At 41.0% G+C, this 25155-nt stretch overlaps 1 protein-coding gene across 8 annotated transcripts in view; it reads left to right on the top strand.

Moving 5' to 3' along the window:
* ccdc57 (coiled-coil domain containing 57) overlaps nt 1-25155 on the top strand; it is a 142335-nt gene that overhangs the window by 369 nt on the left and 116811 nt on the right. For 5 of the 8 annotated variants that reach the window (XR_013488400.1, XM_078163413.1, XM_078163411.1 and 2 more), the window contains exons 2-4: nt 9222-9385; nt 15317-15439; nt 17334-17447. Coding sequence is in view for 7 of the 8 variants with exons in the window: in XM_078163413.1 (XP_078019539.1) it covers nt 9222-9385; nt 15317-15439; nt 17334-17447 (401 nt within the window). In the remaining variant the exon portion in view is untranslated. Of the gene's footprint in view, nt 1-9221; nt 9386-10971; nt 11081-15316; nt 15440-17333; nt 17448-25155 lie in introns of those variants that run through there. The other 3 variants (XM_078163412.1, XM_078163414.1, XM_078163416.1) reach the window with 3 other exon arrangements.

Below are 25155 nucleotides of genomic sequence, written 5' to 3'. Positions count from 1 at the left end.
GAGGGGGTGGCTGGTGATGCTACAAATATTTTTCTTTAAACCTCTTTGAGTAACAGGTGGAAAATGCACGACCCTCCTTCCACATTAATTGGTTATTAGATTTTTAAAACTTACTCTTTTATGATTGAAATTTAAAAGTTGTAGGCCTAGATGAAATCTTGGAGTTGAAAGAAGCCTCGTTTTTTCACTCTTTGCTGGTTAGTCCGTGCAAACGGTTTATTTTTGGCAAAATTTTAAATGAGACGTAGAATAATCAGATTTTGATGAATGATCACTATTTTATACGAATGCGTATTGCTGCCACATCAGGAAAAACATAGTGGGTCAGTATTACGTTATAACTTGAAAAGTTTATTGTTCTAACAAGTTTTTCACGTTATAACAAAAGTTATAAAAGTTACTTTTCAAAAGTGAAAAGTTTCACGTCATAACGTGATAAATTATGTTGTAAAAACGTGAAAAGTTTCACGTTATAGTAATGAAGGGATGATGAAACAGTGAGCTGAAAGTGGATGAATTGAGGAAAGTCGCTCATTTGCACGATTTGATAAAGTTTTACTTCATGCTTTGGATGAGACATGGCGAGATCCTGCTGATACTGAGCTCAGCTGATGACATTGTGATAAGTATGCACACTCTACGAAGGATTTTAAAAGGTATGGGATTGTACAGAAGGAAGAATCAGTCTGACCCTCTGGAGGCTGCATCATTTCTCATTGATCAACTTGATGGGCACAGTAGGCACCAAGCTACACCACCTGAGCTGCATCCAGGCTGGTTATGTTGTGACCCAAAGTATGGTGAGGCTTTTGTTTCTTGACCCCCGTGGTGCTGAGCAAAGATGGAGAAATCGCCTGATGCGACGCATGTACCTTAACCCTGGGCCTAATTATATGTGGCATGTTGATTCCTACGACAAACTAAAGCCGTTTGGTATTTGTATAAATGGAGCAATTGATGGCTTTTCAAGACTCATAGTGTGGTTTCTTGCCTATTCAACAAACAGCAACCCCAAGATCATCGCTGGTTATTTCCTAGCAGAAGTTGAGATGGGGACAGCTTCCAGAATCCGTGCAGATTTGGGAACAGAAAATGTCACAATGGCACAGATACAGAGATTCCTACAATGGAGTGCAGATCGTCACGTCACTAACTCTTATATTTCTGACTCCAGTAATCACAATCAGCTGGTGGGCCTTTTTGAGAATGCATCATGCCCAGTCCTAGATAAATTGTCTCCAGGAACTGAAGGACAATGACTGTTTCTCTAGAGACTTCTTGGACAAGCAGCTTATGCTGTTTACTTGTCTGAACATTATCACGGTAGAGCGGGTCGGCCACCAATCGAAAGATCAGTGGTTCGATCCCAGGCTCCTCCAGGCTGCATGTCAATGTATCCTTGAGCAAGATACTGAACCCCAAATTGCTCCCGATGGCTGTGTGAGTGTGTTAAAACTGAGTAGCAGGTGGCACCTTGTATGGTATGGTATACAAGGAGTATGGTAGCCACCAGTGTATGAATGTGTGTGAATGGGTGAACGTGACTCGTAGTGTAAAAAGCGCTTTGAGTGGTCACAAGATGATTAGAAAGGCGCTATACAAATGCAGGTCCATTTACCATAGTATTTTCACTTAAATAAAGAATCTGAATATTTCTGCCAACATTACTTAATGTCAGATTTTTGGGAACTTCTAAAATGTTGCACGTCTAATGTCCCATCCCCAATGAACACACAGGATAAAAAATGAAATTTTCTGCTAGACTGAAAATGATGTGATGATATGAATATTTAGTTTGAAAGGTGCAACAGTGGATTTATTTACAGTTTTCCAACCATTGTAACATATAGAGCAACCTGAACAATTCCACAAAGTGATGTGTCTCCCCAAAATATTCTAAAACTATAGACTGTTGTTCAAGTCAGTACAACTAACTAAAACTTGACAAAAACAACTTCAGAAAAATAACACAGTAATAGTACAAATACAAATCATCACCTCACAACTCATTGCTCTCTGAGGGAGTTATGCAGCAGGAACAGGCCTGTTTTTAACAAACTTGTAAGGCAATAATAAGCTGTGTATTTCTATAATTATAAACATCAGTGTGCATCTCCAGCTCTCAACCAAAGACAGATACCATACTGCTTCAACATACTTGGTAAACATTACTCTAACAGATACAATTTAAATGTCCAACAGTACCTCAAAAACACAACAGCCAGGTAGGGCTGCAACGAATGATTATTTTCACTGTGGATTTATCTGTTGATAATTTTCTTAATTAATTAATTGTTTGGTCAATACAGTGTCATAAAATACTGACAAATGCTGATCAGTGTTTCTTAAAGTTCCAGATGATGTCCTCAAATGTCTTGTTTTGTTCACAACTCAAAGATATTCAGTTTACTGTCAGACAGGAGTAATAAAACCAGAAAATATTCACATTTAAGATACTAAAATCAGAGAATTTTGACTTTAAAAAAAAAAATACTCCAACTGATTAAACAATTATCAAAATAGATGACTATTCATTTGATTATCAATTTATAATCAATGGACTGCTGCAACTCTACAGCCAGATTAATGCTGCTTTATTGATAACATATTCCTCTTCACACTAATTTTGTCAAGCTATTGTTCAAAGTATTTCAACCTTTTATTTTCAGGAGAGCATTCATCTCCCTAAAATATGCTCTCTGCTTTTGTTATTGGTGCATTAATTATTGGAATTCTTCAAGTCTTTATTGGCCTACATTTTGCCACCTTAAAGTGGAAGTGTATGTCCATGGCAGTTCCAGGGCTGGCCCACAGGTATGCGCTACTGGTCTTCGTGCCAGTCTGTCTAATGGTGTGAACGGGACTTCACCCTTGTTGACACAGATAACATCTGACCCTGTGACAAACCTTAACATCCTTCTGAGTCCTGCATCATCCAGTCCTCTGATGTACTGTTGCAGAAAACGAAAGCTTTGGCTCTCTGCTTGGGTGTTAGGAGATCTATCCAGCAACTTCTAAAGCTTTCTTGTTGACTGCTTTTTATCCTCATACATTTGAAGGACATCTTATGGGCTCATAAATGCTTCTTTTAGGAAGTGGCCAGCAATTAATGACATTTTTTCTGCTGCATATCTTGGTTTTTGGATCAGCTGCTTGTGCGCCAATTTTTCAAGGGATGCCTTTCAAATTCCCTTGAGTTGGAAGCATTGTTACATCCAAGCGATCCAAAAGATCAAGTAGTTCATCCCTGTCCTCATTTACAAGATCTTCTTTTAAGGCAGTGATTATCAGATCCTGAGCTGACTGACTTATGTACAGAAGAAGACTCTCAAACAGCATATCATATGAGACTTCATTTTCACCAAAAATAAGTGACACTGTGAAAACAGGGGCAAGGCAACAAGCATAGTATCCATGGTGTTGAAATCCTTTCAGTAGAATTCGGCCAATGGATTTCCACTCTTCTTCCTGCCATTTAGGAGACAGTGATGGAACCCTTAGGTCCTCCCCTCCAGCTGTTTGGTCCATGAACTTTGTCCAAAATGCAGCATTCACATCTCTTGAGACACAGTCTGCGTCCGCTCCTTTTTCATCGGTGTAGGTGTATTTCAGGGGGTGTTTGAGGAGTGCTGGATCTTTGAACTGGCTAATCATCTCTTCCAGGAGATTGACTCTATGAAGTTTTATGGTGTTAGAGACAACTTCATATGATGCTGCAGAGGTGCTTGCTGCGTCATCAATAGATACTGTGTCTGGAGGATTGCCTACTGTGCTTGTTGGGGGAAGTGTGATGCATATGAAGGCTGTCTCATCATCTTCAAACTGCTCACTGGGTTCATGTAACAATGTGTCATTCAATTGACTATCCATGGGATCTCCAAGGAGGGGGCCAAACACCACCTCAATGTCTAAAGATACATCTGCATCGACCTTCAAATCTAGTGACAGGATGACAACTGTTTGAGTAAGATGCTCATCTTCTTCACATGTGTCTCCCAGTTGTACATAATTGTTCTCATCTGATTTTTCCTTATCATGTTCTTCATCATCCTCATCTGTCAGGCTCTTATTGCACAGGTAAAATCTTAACATTACCATTCTTCATACTGTGTATACAGTACAGGCCAAAAGTTTGGACACACCTTCTCATTCAATGCGTTTTCTTTATTTTCATGACTATTTACATTGTAGATTCTCACTGAAGGCATCAAAACTATGAATGAACACATGTGGAGTTATGTACTTAACAAAAAAAGGTGAAATAACTGAAAACATGTTTTATATTCTAGTTTCTTCAAAATAGCCACCCTTTGCTCTGATTACTGCTTTGCACACTCTTGGCATTCTCTCCATGAGCTTCAAGAGGTAGTCACCTGAAATGGTTTTCCAACAGTCTTGAAGGAGTTCCCAGAGGTGTTTAGCACTTGTTGGCCCCTTTGCCTTCACTCTGCGGTCCAGCTCACCCCAAACCATCTGGATTGGGTTCAGGTCCGGTGACTGTGGAGGCCAGGTCATCTGCCGCAGCACTCCATCACTCTCCTTCTTGGTCAAATAGCCCTTACACAGCCTGGAGGTGTGTTTGGGGTCATTGTCCTGTTGAAAAATAAATGATCGTCCAACTAAACGCAAACCGGATGGGATGGCATGTCGCTGCAGGATGCTGTGGTAGCCATGCTGGTTCAGTGTGCCTTCAATTTTGAATAAATCCCCAACAGTGTCACCAGCAAAACACCCCCACACCATCACACCTCCTCCTCCATGCTTCACAGTGGGAACCAGGCATGTGGAATCCATCCGTTCACCTTTTCTGCGTCTCACAAAGACACGGCGGTTGGAACCAAAGATCTCAAATTTGGACTCATCAGACCAAAGCACAGATTTCCACTGGTCTAATGTCCATTCCTTGTGTTTCTTGGCCCAAACAAATCTCTTCTGCTTGTTGCCTCTCCTTAGCAGTGGTTTCCTAGCAGCTATTTGACCATGAAGGCCTGATTGGCGCAGTCTCCTCTTAACAGTTGTTCTAGAGATGGGTCTGCTGCTAGAACTCTGTGTGGCATTCATCTGGTCTCTGATCTGAGCTGCTGTTAACTTGCCATTTCTGAGGCTGGTGACTGGGATGAACTTATCCTCAGAAGCAGAGGTGACTCTTGGTCTTTCTTTCCTGGGTCGGTCCTCATGTGTGCCAGTTTCTTTTGTAGCGCTTGATGGTTTTTGCGACTCCACTTGGGGACACATTTAAAGTTTTTGCAATTTTCCAGACTGACTGACCTTCATTTCTTAAAGTAATGATGGCCACTCGTTTTTCTTTAGTTAGCTGATTGGTTCTTGCCATAATATGAATTTTAACAGTTGTCCAATAGGGCTGTCGGCTGTGTATTAACCTGACTTCTGCACAACACAACTGATGGTCCCAACCCCATTGATAAAGCAAGAAATTCCACTAATTAACCCTGATAAGGCACACCTGTGAAGTGGAAACCATTTCAGGTGACTACCTCTTGAAGCTCATGGAGAGAATGCCAAGAGTGTGCAAAGCAGTAATCAGAGCAAAGGGTGGCTATTTTGAAGAAACTAGAATATAAAACATGTTTTCAGTTATTTCACCTTTTTTTGTTAAGTACATAACTCCACATGTGTTCATTCATAGTTTTGATGCCTTCAGTGAGAATCTACAATGTAAATAGTCATGAAAATAAAGAAAACGCATTGAATGAGAAGGTGTGTCCAAACTTTTGGCCTGTACTGTAGGTCCCCAATTGTGATATCTTCATCAAAAACAGCTTCCTCCTGATAGTCTAATATGTCATGACTGAATGTCTCAAATCTTCCAAATTTATTTTTTCCATTTGGGAAGAAAAGGTCTTTAGCATACTGTAATATGTCAGCTTTTTTTGATTCTTTGGGTACATCAAGTAGCCTATCCTTGTTCCCCCTCCTCTGCGTTTTCTTACTTGTTTGCCTTCATGAATCCACCCCAACTTTTCTGGTTTTTATTTCAGCCCATTTGTTCTTTTTTGCATAAATTCTTTTACGCTTTGGTGCAGAAGTCTCCTCATTATCAGATTTCTTATCATCATTATCATCGATGCCCGTCTTTTTCTTTAGTTTTTCAAGCAGTGATTTTTTTTTTTATTCTTTTGCATTTGCACCTTTGTTTTCCAAACAGAAGCGTCTTGCTGCTATCCGATCTCCATATGTTGGGATGTAGCCAGCCAGATCATTATCATCCATAGAGCTGATGACTGTGATATCAATCTGTCAAGACAGACATAATGATTATAACTCAAGGACAAGACCAAAAACACCGGCAACATCCTCCCACCACACCCATGTACAAGCCCATGCGCACACAGACACATGCACAGACAGAGAGACACAAAGACAAAGACTCTCTCACACACACACACACACACACACACTCAAGTGTCCCAGTGAATCAAGTGACAGTAACAAAAGACCTCAGGGCACTGATCATTCTTTGGAAATGTGCACAATAGGATATGTGATCTGGTTAAATCTCTAGATTATGAAATAGCTCTGGCATCTAGAACTTGCTCTAAAATTCTGAGTTTTGGCAGATTATCAATGTACTAATTTTTAATGTTAAATGTTTACTGCACTCCCTGGGGAGGAGAGGGGGAGAGAGACACGCACTTAGAGGGTTTGTTCATGTGGATGGGGGTGTATGTGCGTGTATAAATATAGTACACTAATGTATTTTATTTGACAGACAATTCACAGACTTTCCACTAAATATAGTAACTGTGATGACAAAGGCAGCTCTATTGTCCCTAGATAGATAATATTGAAATCAAATTCTGGCTTAAAATATAAGAGCATCTTGGTGCTCATAACTAGCAGCATACTGTATAACACTAATAATCTAGAAAAGCACTCGGAGAGTGCAGACCTCTGCCAAGCAGCTCGGATTTCCCACCATTTTATTATTTTATCCACTTCACTTCAGCCAATCACCACCAAAATTTTATCATCTGTTCCTTCCAGTGTCAATAATATCACAACAAACCAGAAAGCCCAACATTTAATAACTAGCAGCATACTGTATAACACTAATAAACTAGAAAAGCACTTATCCACTTCACTTCAGCCGATCACCACCAAAATTTTATCATCTGTTCCTTGTCCCATTATCAACCTTTCCTGAAAATTTCATCAAAATCTGTTCATAAATTTTTGAGTTATTTTGCAGACAAACAAACAGACAAACAGACCAACGCCGGCGAAAACATAACCTCATAACAGAGAGAGAGGGAGAAGGACAGCGTAGTGTAGAAATGATACAAAAACTTATATTAAGTTGGTCATGAAGCCTAGTTTTTCTCTGTGAAGTGTATGAGCTGTATTACAGAAAGGAGTCTGTCATGACTGACAGCCTTTGGACCCATTCATAGAGAGTAGAATACACATCATAGATCCGTGTCAAATATAATTGTTTCCTGCATGAACTGTCTGCATCCTCACTGGCCTGCATTTTCACAAACTATGGTGAAATTGCTGTGAGCTACATCTCTGGCCAGCTTCCAGGACATGTCTATCTCTCTTCATTACAGTTCACATAGCTCTGTTTGTTGTGTCGGTGGCTGCTGTGACAGTATTTAAAGTGTTTAAGTTTGCTGTCTTTTGCACTGTAAAACATTGTCAAATTGTTGTAATTTTTGGTTAATAACCATTAGCGTTAGTTCTAAATTATCATGACGTGGTCATTCACATTAATGCACATTTAGCTAAAGTTAGTATGAAACTGGAAATGACCTCCAATGCCCCTGGCAGATTATCAAACTTAATAAATTATACATACATATTTACTGTGTTCCCTTCTTGTCTAGTCAGCACCTAGACAGGGAAAGGTACCTGTGTACAACGGTAAGTGAGCCGCCCGGTGCTGGGCGATAAACAGCACAGAGTTACCTGGGCTGCCTGGCTGGCTGGCTGGCTAGGTTAGCTAAGTTATGTTGACCATACACAACGTTGAATGACCCTTGGAAGCTTTGAAATTCAGCTTTTTAAAGAAGTGGGCTATGTAAAAATACACTTACACCATCTTTTTCCATGTGTGAGAGGCACTGTTCGGGTACACCTTGATTTTGTAGAAATCTCAAAATTTGTGTATCTGTGTTTTGGGTCTGTGATGCCTGTTCATTGCAAATAGCCAAGTGTCAAATCCAAAAATTTAACCTGGAAACTGTTGGTGGGTCATTGATCAGTCCGAGTTCCACAGCCACTTGTTTTCCAAATGACGCAAAGTGGTTGGATCTTTCTGTGTATACCACCGCCATTTGCTTCAGAATGTCAGGCTTTTGTGTTTCTTTTGACTACCAAAATCTAAACCGTTCATTCTGCAGTCTGAGGGGATGTTTGTGATGTTTGTACTTGGCAAATCACATAACATTTACAATTGCAACAATATTGTATCGTGACTGAAGTATTTTGATCGTATTGAATTGTGAGGCCTCTGGTGATTCTCATCCATAGATTTTCACTGTAACTGTAACAGATTACAATATTATTGAATATTATATTGAATGAATAGTATTCATTGCTCCTGCACTGCTCTCACGCCTTGATATAATCACCTTACTCTGCAATACCTGCAATGTCAAACTCCTAAATCTGCGCCAAGCATATCCACTGTAGCAACAACTCTCTGTAAGCATCTATCTATCTATCTATCTATCTATCTGTCTGTCTGTCTGTCTGTCTGAGCCAAAATTAAAAAAATATGAGACCCTCACCAGTGCTTAAAAATATTTGACATGCCTGCTTCTTTACCAGCCAACTTGTTCACATCAGATGTCCACAGATTTATTGACTGAGACCTCAGTGTCAGTAATATCACAACAAACCAGAAAGCCCAACATTTCAGAAAACACATTCCCAGCTTTCTCACGGCAATATGATCTTGCTTGACCATCCTTCACTCCCACCCAGTCTCCAGGCTGTAAAAGGAATGGTCCTTGCAGATTAATTGGTCGGGCTGCTTTTACCTGTGTGTGGACAGACTTTAAAGAGTTGGTGAGTTAATGCAGTAGCTCAGCATATAATCACCAAACTCTTCCCCCCTTAGGGACACTCTCTCTCCTGGGAAAGACTTCCTAGTGTTCATGGGCCTCCCCACAGAAACTATGTTAGCATTGCTGCAGGAAGTAAGAAAACTATTAGCATGAGCTGAAATGCATGATGACCTATATCTTGGCTCTTAGGTGTATCCCAGTTCAGCCATGCAGTCAGACGGGGACAGTGGACTGGTAGACCTGGAGGCCCAGTTGGCCAGTAAAGAGAGGGAGTGGAAGGAGCTCCTGGCTGCAAGGGTTCATCAACTGGAGAGTTCCCTCCAACAGGCCCAGGAGGAGTACTCCTCCCTCAGGTATCTCACCTACGTCCAGCCCACACCAGAGTGACCCTGACTGTACACCTCAGCTTTTAGCTGGAAAGATTCCTTTGAAAATGTATGATTTGCTGTGGTGACCTCTAGTTCACCTGGTGGAGTGTGCGCCCCATATAGGCTAAGTCCTCTGCAGCAACCCTGATTCATTTCTGACCTGCAGCGCTTTGCTGCATGTCTTCGCCCTCTTTCCCTCACCTTTCCTGTCTATCTTAGCTGTCCTATCAATAAACCAGCCCATCCATTATTTGTTTTCAGAATCAGAATTAGAAATAGTTTATTGATCCCCAAGGGGAAATTGTGATTCATTACAGTCATATATGTATTCTGCTATAATATTCATTACATAGTTTGCAATAGTTTGCTGTCAAACATGTCCTCGGCCTGGTTTTTTTCTATTTGCTAAGGCTTCTGATGAATTCTGTTTCTTTACTGTTTGTGTCTCTGGGTGGGCACTGTTCTGTGTCTTGATTTTGGGTAAAGCACACTGACTCCACTTGATATGAAATTTATAATTTGAAAAAGAGAAATGCGTCACCTGCTTCAGTGCAGGTAAGTTTAGTAATCAAGTCTGCAGTTAAGTAAAATGATAACAACAATTGAACTGTTAAAGGGTAAGCCCAGTTACAAAAGAACATATTTCCTCACAGACCTGTCACAGTATCCGTGCATGCAGATAGCTTTGCTTTTATTTGCACAGGTTTTGAAATATGTGTTGCAGATATTTGCCTCCAACCAAATACAATGAAGGTGTGTGGATTATCAAGAATAACCAGGACATTGTGTCTGGAAAAACACATTGCTACTGCATGCTTTTGAAATGTTTAAATGTCATTTTCAATGATGTGAGCACGACAGACTGAATTCGTCCACTTCCATTGTATTTTTTTGGAGACAGACGTGTGTCTCACAGTCCGAACAAACACAAATTAAAATATCTGATAAAAAATATTCTGCTACAAAAGTATGTCCTAAATAAATATGTGACAAAAATCTGTTTTTGAAATTTGAGTTAACAGAGCATTTTTAATTGTTCCATTAGAGACAGATTTATTGGTGTGTTTACATATGTAAGGAATGTGACTCTGATTTCTAGCTGTCTCAGTTTACTTAAACACAGTTCCAAGAACATTGGGCCTCGTGCAAGAGCCACTCATTTATAGTGAGTGAGTGATGGAGGAGAATATGTCATTGACCAATTTACTCTCACTATAGGTATATAGGCTTTATATATATTTAGATATGCATCTGTTATTTTACCTACTGTGATTGTATGTACATAGTCTGATAGTTAAAGGGAAATTTCGGTTTATTTCAACCTGTCTCCTATCGTCCTAAATTTGTTTCAAGTGACTAGTGACATAGAAATAATAGTTAGCATGTTAGCCGTTAGCCTAGATACAGCCGTAGCGTCAGACCTGTTAAAACTTAATTGAACGGGCATCCTTTCAAGTGCAAAGTTAGTCCACTAAGCAAGCTTTTTCTCCACAAAGACTGCCTCATATCATTAGGATAAATGTCAGAGAACATATAGAAAACGACATGTAAACGTGTTGTTTTACCTTACCGGTGTGGTGCCATGTTTGTTGTTTACCATTTAGCTAAGGCTGCAACCGGTCCCATTCCTTGCAACAGAGGTATTCCTCTTCTGTGGGCATTGGGGTACAGCATTCACAGGTAACGTTACACCACCAATCTCCAGAGCTAAAGCCTTCCAGCGGCCATTCCTCCTCTGTCGTCCTATAACGTTACCTGTTGTGCCTCTCTCTCTCTCTCCTCCTCCATTCTTCAATTTCACAAAGCTCTTCGTCAGTGTATTCTGGCTCAAATAAATAAGGGCGGCCATCGCCTCTCGATGTGGAAAGCCTATATACTAACATTCCACATTTAGGTGGTCTTCAGAGTTGTTGTCTTACCTTACTGTGCGTTTACCGTTTACCTCTGCTTTCCAAAGCGCGGCCGGAATATCGCGAGAACAAGCCGCAGCAGCTGCAAGGCAGAACCGGACAGTAGCCTGAAAGGTTCATTCATTTATTTTATGAAAGATTTATAGAATAATGGCTGACTTTTTGCCAGACTTCGACTTTGTGGAGGAGGAATTTGATTTTGCAGAGTTTTATGGCTGCCCTTATTTATTTGAGCCAGAATACACTGACGAAGAGCTTCATGAAATTGAAGAATGGAGGAGGAGAGAGAGAGAGAGCCACAACAGGTAGAGGACGAGAGAGGAGGAATGGCTGCTGGAAGGCTTTAGCTCTGGAGATTGGTGGTGTAACGTTACCTGTGAATGCTGTACCCCAATGCCCACAGAAGAGGAATACCTCTGTTGCAAGGAATGGGACTGGTTGCAGCCTTAGCTAAATGGTAAACAACAAACATGGCACCACACCGGTAAGGTAAGACAACATGTTTACATGTCGTTTTCTATATGTTCTCTGACATTTATCCTAACGACATGAGGCAGTCTTTGTGGAGAAAAAGCTTGTTTAGTGGACTAACTTTGCACTTGAAAGGATGCCCGTTCAATTAAGTTTTAACAGGTCTGATGCTACGGCTGTATCTAGGCTAACGGCTAACATGCTAACTATTATTTCACTTGAAACAAATTTAGGACGATAGGAGACAGGTTGAAATAACCCAGAATTTCCCTTTAAATATTTATGTGTGTTATCTTTGTTAAAGGAGCTATATGTAAGAAACCTAAAGTAAATAGTCGTAAAATCATCCTAATATGTCACAGAGACTAAGGAATAATGTTCATATAACTGATACTGATCTCACCGACAACAATAGTACAGCCAGAATATTCGCATTTAAAAAACATTTTTACAGTCTGCAAATCATGTTTATGTTTTGAATTTGTGTTTTGGCCTGTTGCACCACCCACCGCTGTCTACCAGTCACACAGTCAGTAGAGTCTCAGCATCAGTTACAGTTATGACTGAGCTACAGCAGCACGGCAAGCAGCATTAGCAGCAGAGAAGCCAGACTTGCTCGGTCCGCTGGAAAACCGAAGATCAAGGACGTGGCGACGCGGCCCTGCCACGGCAGCCGCCCGTGGGCAAACAAATCAGTCTCCAGCGTGCCGCTGTCCAGCAACCTTGAATCTTTAGGGGAGGGGGGGCGGACACGACTCGCGGCAGTATTTTGAATTTGAGTGCAGTAACCGTTTTGGCCACATTCTTACATACAGCGCCTTTAAGCTTTGTTGTCCTTGTTTTAGCTGTATTTATGTGTTGAACTTTACAATTGGGCTTCAAACAAGAACATGTTCATGTCCTTACCCTGAATCTCTCGTTTTCTGTAAGCTTTGCTCAAATGAGTGTTACAAGATTCACCAAACTCTCTTCAAGTCTCATGTTCTTTATTTTCATATGAACAACATTTAGAAGGAAGCAGTCATTGGCAATAAAAATCTTAGATCTCATGCTCCCTTCAACGATGGTCATTAAATATAAAAAATAAAAACACACTATTGAAAACTAGAGAATCTAAGAAATTACATGGTTGAAGTTAATATAAGGATTAACATATATAAAAGAATGTAATACATGTAATATTACACGTATTCTTGGGATGCATGACAGTATCCACAATATGATCCGTATCAGCAGATATTGGCTTTAAAATGAACAGAATCAGCCAACATGCTTTTTCTTATTTTGCACAATGAATGAATATTATATACATTGAGGAGTATTGTATTTCATATCTCCATCTGCTGGTGGGCCATCATGATAAGAGTATGCATGCATAATATGATGTTCCACTACAGAAGAGACTTGATGATCACTAAACTTAGGTAGGGCAAAAAGTGGGTATATCGTTATCAGTCTTGGTTATTGGTCTAATTAGTTGTTACATATCGGCATATTGGATATCAGCAAAAATCCAATATTGTGAACACATTCATATTGAACCATTCGGTACAAGGCTTTCGGTTCGATATACATTACAAACCATGATGTGTCGAATTATCGCATTACATTTGGTAAATAAAATCTACAGCTTAAACTCTGTTAATATAATGTTCTCAGTGTCACTATGCTCAATAAGGCAGCCCACAGGACAGAACAGACAACATGCTGTCTGCCCCTCCCACCCCCAAACCAGAGCACTTTAACTGCAGTGACACACACTGGGAGGCAGCTACGTTAAGCTAGCTTGTTGCAAGTTGGTAAGTAACATCATTACCCAACCAGAAATAGAAGATCCTCTGATAACCTACAGGTCAGGGGCCTCATGTACAAAGGGTGCGTACGCACAAAAACATGGCGTACGTCCTTTTCCACGGCAAAATTCAGATGTATCAAGAGTGAAATGACTGTGGAAATGTGCGGTGCCTTACGCCAATTTCATGGCTGGTGTACCAAGTTTCTATAGCTGTTGATCCTGATGGCAACACTTAGAGGTGATGCTGGGAAACTGTTATAATAAATAAATGTGAAAACAATTAGTCCTCAGAGTGATGTGCACATCAGAGACACATGAACAATTAACACACCTTTGATTTACTGGCATGTTTAAATTTAAATTCAAAAGATTTATTTCAAACCAAATAATACCATATATACAACATTTATGCATGAACCTCTATCTTATAGGGCTGTGAGCAGGCTATTATATGACCCATATTAACACATTTGTTGTAAGTTACACAGATGTATAAGTATTTACCTTGGGGGTAATCTGAGTCACCCACATGTGCTCCCACTACCCCTGAGAGAGCAGTGTCACCCACAATTGCGGCGAGTCTCTGTTCAAATGGGGTGAGCTCCTCCTCTCCTGTCCCCCCGCCTGTTTTGGCCACACTTTGGCGGTGGGCAGCCGTCCTCCGCTTCACATCCACCTTAATGTCGGACCACTTCTTTTTTAATTCTGCGTGTGTATGCTTTTCTGACCCTACAGCATTGACAGCCTCACACACACTCTCCCACTCACTCCTCTTGCATTTAGTATTGATGCCGGAGGACAGCGTGCCAAAAAGTAAATTTTTGCGTGCCTCCACTTCAGTGAGTAGCGTCTCTAATTCGCAGTCTGTGAAGTTTTTCTTTTTTCCCGTCTAACTCAATCTTTTGTTTTAGTTCGTGCAGAGAGGGGAATCTTAGGTGCAGGGCTAATTTAAATATGATTTGCATATTTAAATGGGGGCGTGGACAGGGGTCGGGTACTCCAACATGTGCGCTCAATTTCACGTTGATTGGGATGTACAAAGGAAATATGCTTGGATTCATGCGTATGCACAGATTCATACATCGTTTTTGTGCGTACGACGTTTTCTGGATTTAAGCGTACGCCATGTTTCAACAGGAAATCCATGCGAGTCTTTGTACATGAAGCCCCTGGTGTTTGGAGCCACTTTGGTTTCACTGTGAATTATGAGAGTGAAGGTGAGAAAAAGTGGTGGATAGAAACACAGAGAGCAAAAGAGTGAGCCACCACACAGGTACAGACTCCTTAGTAGCTAACCCAGTAATACAGTAACGTGGTCGACCCCTGAGTTGAAGCATATACTGTCTGTGGTTGCACAGCACAAACCCCCTGAACCAGGGCACGAGAGCTGCTGCGTGGCTACAGCCTCTTGTTCAGCAGCCAAAAGCGGTCAACGTTAGCACAAAGCACACATTCACAGCAGTGAGCAGGGTAGCTGCTTCTGATGAGTTACAAAATAGTAGACACCGTCATTCCTCTCTGAGTGATTTCCTCAACCCTATATGCTGTCCACTCTGCAGGGCCCCTGTCTGTCCCCACAGTTAATAAGATGTCAGCAGGCTGCAGGGCCTTCTCTTATTGTGCCCCCTCCTTTTGAATAACCCTCCTGCTGACCTTTGACTGATTTAAATAAGGTCCTGTCTTTCTTTCAGAGCACAGTGATAAACGATTTATTATTTTTGTAATGTGTCCTTTTTTCAGAGAACGTTACCAGCAACTGAGGGAAGATTTCCAGTTCAACCTGGCCATCCTGGATGAAAGAGACAGAGAGCTAGAGAGATATGATGTCATAACTGCGAGAGCTCTGACTGTGGAACACAACAGGTACAGTTCATCTGACCCTCTTCAATCCAAATTCATGGAAGGTAACGTTCATGTGTGACATTTAGATTAGATTAAAATGGAAAATAAGAACATATCTGCAAAACTGAGAATGATGATGCTAAATGAAAAAAAACAAGAATATGAAAAACAAATGTGTGCTTCATATACATCAGAAGGAAAATGTACATAAATTGTCAGTTTATTCATAGTCACCTCAACAAGATCACGAATGAACAAAACGCAAAATAGAACAAAACACAAAGTTGAATTTTCCTCTTCTTAAGATAGTCAGAGGAGGCAGTTAGGTGATCTTTCAACTCATTGAGTGTATTTTTATGCCTCTGCACTAGGGCATTAACAGAAAAATTGATTTGTTAACGTGTCGATGTCAGTGGCACAAGTCGACATCCCCTGGGAGGAGTCGACAAGTCGTGTGTTTTTTCCCCCTCTCTCTCTCTCTCTCTCTGTGCGCTTGTGTACGGAATGCAATCGCTGCCTCTGATTGGCTTACGCTGATACTTTATCCTTGACTAAGTGAACATACTCGGGCGTACTATAAGCAGAGCAGACTCCGCGAGGAATGTCCGTAGTCATTCAGGCTTTCATAGTCGAGCGCACTTCCGCGTTGTAGTTTCCTGTAAAAATGTCCGTGAAAAATCCCCGCGATGTGAAAAATACATGCCGAGCAGTCACTGGCGCGCGGTTGTAAAATCTGAGCTTTGCGCGCACAGGGCTTGTGGACGTCCACTTTCACTGCGATTTCATAATATTCTGCAAAAACACATTTCTGGACATTATTCAAGGTCATGTCTTATGAACAGAAGGGGATACATTTGGTCAGATACTGAACTGGTGACACTAATCTTGGGTGTCTACCTTGAAACTATGCTGAATGTACAGAACTTCTGTGCTACCAGGAGGAAGATGTGTGTGAAGCATCAATGTTTTTACAGACATGCATGTAAACTGTCAGTGCAACTTGACATGTTTGCAGAGGCATACAACCGTGAGGCGAAAATTCTAGTTTGCTAGACATAAAATGGTAAATGAACGTACTTATTTCTTTTCAACCTCAGTAGGACATTGATTCTCACAAACACACACACACTAACAGTGGAGCTGTCATATAAGGCACTGGCCTGACCATCGGGAGCAGTTTGGGTTTACCGCAAAGTGTAAAGTAGAAGCCAGGGATAAAACTTCCAATCTTGCAGTAATGGAAGATTGGCTCTACCTCATGAACCACAGCTATATTTAACAACCACATTTTTTCAAGTCATCAACTGTTTTCTTATTCCAACTCCACCACCAGTATTACTTTATAAACTGTTCATTTATGTTCAAAACCCCTTTGTATATAACACACAATTGCATAAGGAAGCAATTTGCTACATTCTGCTATGTCTGTACTTAGTAAATAAGTAAATAGAGAGTAAAAATAAACTATAAAGCACAGTTGATTCACATGATAGCTGAAAAACCACCCTTAAGAGGGCAAATCCTTAAAGTTAATTATTTATGTTGTAATGCATGAATGTGTGGGGGACAACAGCTGAGAGAAAAAAAACAGAGCTGCAGCCTTAAATGTGATTAGGGTTACAATACTAAATTATGGGATATGTAATATGCATACGCTTAAGGTAGCACACGCTATACAGTGGTGTCATTCTGTTTTGTAGTGGAATATGGGTTCATACAAAGAATAAAAAAAATTAAAAAATCAAAGACATGTAGTATGTTCATTTAATTTCCTCAGACACCTCAACATGAAATAAAGCATTGTGTTGATAAGAGACAGGGGGACTTTATGGAACCTTATTAATCCATTGTATTAAATCCAGAGGTACAAAGAGAACAGTAACGGCTGATACTGAAAGACTGTTGTCACTCGCAGGCAGGGAGAGCTGAACCAGCTCTGTATGCAGGTTGCTCAGCTGGAGAGGCAGAGAGCCAGAGAAACTCAGGAGAGGCAGGAGGAGCTCAGGCTGCAGTTGGACATGCTCAAGAGGTGAGTGAGGGGGAAGAAACTGAGAAGAAAAAAGCTCTTATGGTTGATCCATTCTGAATATACTGTCGGTAAAGTAACTCTTCTGCGGTGAAGGAAGTGTGGGAGTAAGAGATGAGAACCCCACCACACAGTAACAACTAAATACCTAAGTTATGTCATCTTTTTGTTGTTTCAAATCAAACATGAAATCAGACAGCATAAACAGTGGTAGCGATGGGGCCTGCTGCAGATACAAGTAGAGTAGTACTCTACTTGTCCAACTCTGGGGGTCCAGAGACTTGATTCATAAACCAGTGCACAGGATCCATGCTAAAAATGTTCATGGGCACAAAAGCTGAAAAAGGTGTGCACCAAAACATAGTAAGATTTATACAGCCATATATATATAAACCCCAATTCACTCACTCAATTTAAAAACATTTTGGAAACGGCTTGCAGTGTAAACTTTTAGTTTAGTACAATACAGTAACACACAAATTTTGAGTACACCAGACACAAAATGAATGTCTCACATGACCCTTGTCTGACAGGAATTTCAGTTTAACATATGTTTTTTGGTTATTGAGCATTTAACTCGATGTCATATGACCATAAAAACATTGAGTACACATTTTACAACAATTTTTTAAAAATTTAATTAAATTGGACTTATGGTGAGGTGTGACACTGTTCAGCTAAGCTATCCTACCCCCATGCGTCAGCTGCAAAACTGGATTAAACTTTGCTAAAATAGTCTCAGAAACTGCTTTTAACAAATATGTCGCAAGACCCGAAGCAAAGTCCACCTCATTCAACAAGACAACCTAAAAAACATAATGGAGGAGGACAAGCTCAATGGACACCTGAGGACACCAAATCTGAACTTGTCAGCATCAAAGGTCTCTTGCAAGGGATTGCAGCAGATGTGAGTAGCATAAAAACAGGCCTGGAAACACTTAAAACCACGGTAGAGAAAGTTGCGTACTTGGAAGACGCAGGGAGGCGGAATGGCGTTCATGTGACAGGCATACCTGAAAATGCCGAAAAACAGGACCTACATGGTTTCTCGCTCACCATACTCACTGATATACTGGGTCTTGACGTGAATTCGGGATTTGAGCTAGAACGAGCCCACCACGTGGAGAGTTGAATAGCAGGGCAACAGGATCTTCTTCTTCCAGGATCCCTCTCAAGATGTGCTCCAGCAGCGTCGGCAGTTTGACACCGTAAAGAATATGGGTATGTCATATTCGATGCTGTACCCAGCAACTCTGAGGGTCTCCGCAAACAGGACCCACACCTTCACCTCGCCAGACGTAGCAGCTTACTTCCTCGCAGCGCAGGACTCAGTATCCAGACTGAGTGCTTAACTGCTTAACCATTGATGGCCATATCGGTATGTTCGGATATTAACCTACACGTAGTTTATTATTATTATGCACCGGTTCCATACTGTTTCATTCCCATTCTACTTTACGGTTACCTGAGCTAAGGCAAGTCAGGTATCCTTTTCATACTGATGCACTATGGTAGTTTAGTTGGAGTAGGAGAGCCACACGTTCTTTTTTGGCTCATTGTTGTTTTTTCTATATGTGGTGTTCACGTTTTAGTGTTATGTTTTATGTAAGATCTGTTCTTTAACAAATTTTCATTCTGATGTGCATTGTAAGGTGTGTATCTGAATGACAATAAGGTCAGTCTAAGTCTGTTATCCAACATTCACAGGCAGAAGGCAATCGATACAATGGAAAAGGAGTTAAATCTATCAATCAATTAATCTTTATTTATAAAGCACTTTTCATACAAAAAATGTAGCACAAAGTGCTTTACATGGTTAGAAGAAATGCCCCTCCCATCCACCCCCCAGCCACCCACACCCCCACAGACACACCCACCCACCCAGACACACACCCACCCACCCACAAACAGTCATGATGTAGACATAAAAACATGTGGCAGAGCGCAGAGCAACCAGGTGAGGAAACAATACTGCAGGGAGCCATCTGCACCGGGAGCTGATCACAGCCCGTGGCCACCAGGACACCAACACGGAGTCCACCTCAACATGGGCAGATAGAGGGGCCCACACCACCGCCAAGAAGGCAGAGTGCAGCCCCCCCAACCCAGTCGAAGCAACCCACGAGGCAGCGCCAACGCAGCCAGGGCCAATCACAGCCCCCAGTGCAGAGGGCCCCCACTGAGGAAACACTGGAGTTAAAAACTAAGAATAACAAAACATTGATAAAAGACTAAGAGTGACATTAAAACCTCAGTACAAGACTAAAAATGACATTAAAATATCAGTAAAAACCACAAAAAAACACAAACACCTTTCAAACAATCAAATCCATGGGAATATTAGAATGAAAACAAGCAGACAAGACAACAAAAATCCCACAGTGAGAGGCAGCAGGACCAGAGGGGTATTCCAGGAGTCTAACCCTGAACTCTGAGTTGATTTACCCTGAGATGGGAAACTCTGAGTTACCGGTTCCAGAACAGCTGATTTGAGTTAGTTCAGTCAACTCTGAGTATGTTCACTCTGAGTTAAGCCGACAATAAAAAGCCATCATCAATGGAGCTCCGACTCCACGATTCACCATGGCAACAGGTAAATATAAGACAGTGCCTCCATTTTAATCCAGTGGATGTAGAGATATTAATGCATGTGTAGCACACGGTGCACGTTTATCTTTAAAAGAAGAGCCTGAGTCAGAGTGAGGAAAGTGTAAATAAGTTAACCATAAAGTTAATAAAAAAGTTTTATTCAGTGTTGTCCTTTTATTCAATATTTATCAGACTTACATTTAATTAATGAAGATAAAGTGGTGGAATCTGACTGTATCAGGCTGTAGATACATTACATTATATTAGTTATATACAATAATATATTTGTTTAGATTTAATCTGATGGGGAAAAACACAGGAGGCAGCAACTGAAAAATAGGAAGATTTAAAACATATAGGCTAGGCTATAGATCAAAGACATAAAGACATCCTGCACCATTGCTCACTCAGAAATATTAACATATAATCCCCAATATTTGGCTATAGGAATTATGTTCCATCAGTGCGACCAGTGACATCAGTGATAGAGATCATTAGTCATTGAAACTACGTGTCTAAAGCTTCATACCGATTTTTAAAATTTAAATAATTAGACCTACACATTATGTGCAATAAACATTTGGGAGCTGCTGTAACAGACTGACAGTCTGATCCTTGTGCACAGTGTTATAAAAAAATAATAAATATAAAAAGGACAGAGGTTTGATTCTGAGCTGAGGGTGACTTCTCACTGTGTAATATTTGAATGTTAAGACAAAAAATGATGTCCAAAGAAATGATTGATGTGAATAAATTCAGTAACTTGAGACAGTCCTGAGTAACAAACTAATATCCAGCAGGATTTAGACTGTTACAGACGGTAAATCTCTGCTAATTAATGCGCTTCGATACAAGCTTTGACACGGACTAAATGAGTGAGGAAATGAAACAGCGTGTAAGAGGGAGGAGACAGAGAAAAACTCAGGGTTTATTGAAGAAAACCTGTCAGCGAGCAGGTTATGTTCAGAGTCTGTTACCATGGTGATTGACTCAGAGTTTCAGTTACCTCTCTTTCTGGAACAGATAACTCAGAGTTTCCCTCATCTCAGGGTTAACTTACTCTGAGTTTTCACATAACCTGCTTTCTGGAATACCCCCCAGCAGTCCCCACACCAGTGCCTCTCCCCTCTGCTGCTGACTCAGGAGCTCTTAAACACCTCCTCCATGCCAGGTGTGCTGCACCTCCTTAGGGACAGCAGCACAGAAGACATACAGCCATAACACCCCCACCCTTAAACAATGAATAAATAATTTGTCACACTGTCAATCTCGAGTACTGAGACAGTTAAAGTAAATACATTACGGTTAAACACCCCATAGTTCATTGACAAATGCTATTTATTCATTGAAAGTGTAAGAGGAAATGAGTGCTACTTACCAAGGCTGTATGTTAAGATAAACAACTAAACACACAGATTAATAGGACTGATAGGGTGATAAGGTGTCACCTTAGGTCAAATTTGGATCTAACAAGATCGAATCATAAAAAAAAGGGCCAACTAAGAGGCCGTTTACACGTGGCTGGCTATTTTCATAAACGGACATTTCACCGTCTCCGTTTTCAAAAATACACTTACCTGTGTATATATACACACAAGAGCATGCCAAACCTGTAGGTGGCAGTGTAACGAGAAGCTCAAGCCTTCCATGTATCCATTGTCACCATAGCAACATAGGTCGCACTTTTGACATAGGCGCAAGTTCTGGCGCATACTGTGATGTCGGCTGCCTATAACTCCGTTTATCTCCATTTATCTCAGTTTACATGCAAACGCGCAAATGGAGTTTTCCAAAATCTCCACTCTGGCCGGAGTTTTTAGAAAGACTCGTTTTCAGAGGAGAAATCTCCGTTTGCGTGTAAACGAAGGGCACAAACGAAGGAAGATGTCTCCGTTTATCAAAATCACCGTGTAAGTGTAAACGGCCTCTAAGCTGCTGCCACCAAGTTCAAGAATAAGCAGCAGCTGCACAAGTAGCCAAATCAGTGGGTGCCACTCCCACCAGGTGCAAAATGGCTACAACTATGAGGTGAAAAGAAAAACAATGCCAAACAAAGTTACTGCATTTAGCAACACCAAAAACAGTAACACAGGTGACCAACACAAAAGTGGAGTGCAACAGCCACATACCAAAAAGGATCATACAAGTAGACCAGCTACAAAGTTGCTGCCATACCGACAGCAACACAAAGATCCAACAAAAGTGAACTGCCACTACCACAACACAAAATGGACACCATTTGGTCTTCAACCACACACGCACACAAGTTACTGTAAAGGATGCAGGATACCAGCAACACAAATGGACCTGATGAATTGGGAAGCCACACCCACCACTCTAAGATCCAGTGATCTGTGGGGTGACTACATCCCAAAACCCAAAAAAGGTCACAACGAATTTGCTACAACAAATACCCAAAAGCAGTAACACACAAGTGACCACACCAAAAAGTGGACTGCAACAACTACAGAACAAAATGGTCACAATGTAGTTAACCACTACACAAATTTTACCAACTTATACCTAAGCAGCAACCCACAAGTGACCCAACAAATGTGGAGTGCAGTTACCACAAACCTAACGGTTACAAACCACAAGTTACTGCACTTGTATTTATCACAGCTACACAAAACTGTGACCAAACAGAAACTAGTCATCTCAAGCAAAACAAAATCACTATCAAGTTGCTCTGTAAAGTGCCAAGTTGCTCTGTAAAGTGCTAAAAACTAGGAAACAAGTTGTTGAAGCACCCCAACCCTGACGTACCTACCAAGACAGCTAACTAACCTAGCTAGTCTTCAGTGGCCTGCCAAGCTCGAGGCGGCTTTAAACGCTGAACTCAGTACATCACAGAAGACCGTAGAAACAGCCAACTGTAATATACTGAAGCATGCCCCCACTCAGGATTACCACCAATAATAAACAAGGCAAAACAACAAAGTGGCAAGATCTTACCTGCCTGGTGACTACCTAGTCAGGGTGCTCAAAACTAAAGTTTCAACTAAACACAGAGCAACAACCACAAATAATTTAACAAAAGAGATGACCTCTACACAAAAAGGCCACGAGATACACACAAAAATTTACATTTACATCACCTCATGGATGTTCAGATCCCGGACGAGGCCCCATTTGCTACGCCCCACCCTTAGGCGACCCTATGGGGCGAACAAAACTCCAAACACTGACCCAGCAATAACAACATAAACACCTTTAAAACAATCAAATCCATGGGAATATTAGAATGAAAACAAGCAGACAAGACAACAAAAATCCCACAGTGAGAGGCAGCAGGACCAGCGGTCCCCACACCAGAGCCTCTCCCCTCTGCTGCTGGCACAGGAGCTCTTAAATACCTCCTCCATGCCAGGTGGAGGAAGGGAGGGAAAAGGGACAGCAGCACAGAACACATACACAGCCGTAACACACCCTTCAGACGGGGAATTTACTTTTTACTCTCATCCACAAACTTCTTATTCACGAATAGATTATTTTCTTATCTAAGAATCGCTAGTTTCAGTTATTGAGCAAACAGCTAAATAGACACTCTAGCCAATCTTACAACACCACCCTACTTGAATTAAATAAGCTAAAAGCAGAATTTAATTCCATATTACAGAAGAAAGTTGAATATGCTTTGTTCAGAACCAAACATAAATATTATGAACAAGGGGAGAGAACTGGAAGATTTCTAGCACAGAGAGCAAAGCAGCTGTACACCCAGTCAATTATACCAGCTATACTAAGTGACAGCGGCGAACTGAAGACAGACAATACCGTCATAAATGCCATATTTCCACATTTTATCAAAATCTTTATAGCTCAGATAACCCAGATTATGAAGACATTAGATCCTTTTTATCTAGTGTGAGATGCCCAACCTTGTCAGATAAGGAGCAATGTGAACTTGAAGCTGACATTATGTTGGAGGAGGTTAAAAAGGCTATAAAGGACCTGCAGAATGGGTAATCTCCTGGGGAGGATGGCCTCCCAGCCAAATTTCATAAAGCTTTTTCAGATCTCCTTGCCTGCGACTACAGTCTTTAAGGATGCAATAGAAAGGGCGTCTCTTACAGATAGTATGCAAACTGCTATAATAACTTTGATTCGTAAAAAAGGCAGGACCCGCAACAGTGTGGTAACTACCGCCCTGTATCACTGATTAATGTTGACGCTAAGTTGCTCTCCAAGATTTCTGCATCGAGGCTGGAGGATTTTCTACCAAAACATATTCAAGTGTGTTTCATTAAAAATAGGACATCACCTGATAATCTCCGCAGGCTGCTCCATCTTATGTGGCAAGCTGGAAATGAGGCAGATGTAACAGTAGCTTTCTCACTTGATGCGGAGAAAGCATTTGACAGGGTGGAGCGGGCATATCTATTTCAATCACTAGAAAACTTTGGCCTCGGTCCCTCTTTTATTAAATGAGTTCAATTATTATATCGTAGTCCTAAGGCATCTGTGGTACCAAATGGCAGAAAGTCTCGCCGTTTTCAACTTCACAGAGGGACAAGGCAGGGCTGTCCTCTATCCCCCTTAATATTTGCTCTGGTGCTTGAAATGACAATGTAGTTGGTATAAAAGCAGGCGGCGAAGAGTATAAACTACTCTTGTAAGCAGATGATATTTTTCTACTGTCTAGAAGCCCAGTAACAACTGTGCCCCACATCCTCACTTTGACTGACTCCTTATCAGGTGTATCTGGATACAAAATAAACTGGTCGAAGTCTGAGTAAATGCCCATTTTCGAGATTCTGTCCACCTAGTGTTAGGCAGGGATGGCAATTTACATAGCAACCATCTGGCCTAAGATATTTGGGTTTAAAGCTCACTCCATGGCTGGACGACATTATGACGAACAACTTCCTCCCTCTAATTCAGAAAATAGAGCTTATTTTACAGAATAAGACCAAATTGGGGCTGTCCCTCCTGGGGAAAATTAATATCTTAAAGATGATAATAGTCCCCAAAATGAATAACATAAGCTACATTTTACCATTAAGCTTACCACACAATGTATTATTGAAATACAATGAGGCTATATACAACTTTTTATTGGCTGGTAAAAAAAACATACGTAAATCGGACAAACCTTGTGGGCTTAACACTCATGAAAATA

This window comes from Epinephelus lanceolatus, chromosome 21 (assembly GCF_041903045.1).
Source record: "Epinephelus lanceolatus isolate andai-2023 chromosome 21, ASM4190304v1, whole genome shotgun sequence".
Classification (NCBI taxonomy): domain Eukaryota; kingdom Metazoa; phylum Chordata; class Actinopteri; order Perciformes; family Serranidae; genus Epinephelus; species Epinephelus lanceolatus.
The sequence above is the reverse complement of the archived record's forward strand: the minus strand, read 5'-3'. Positions and strand labels throughout refer to the sequence as shown.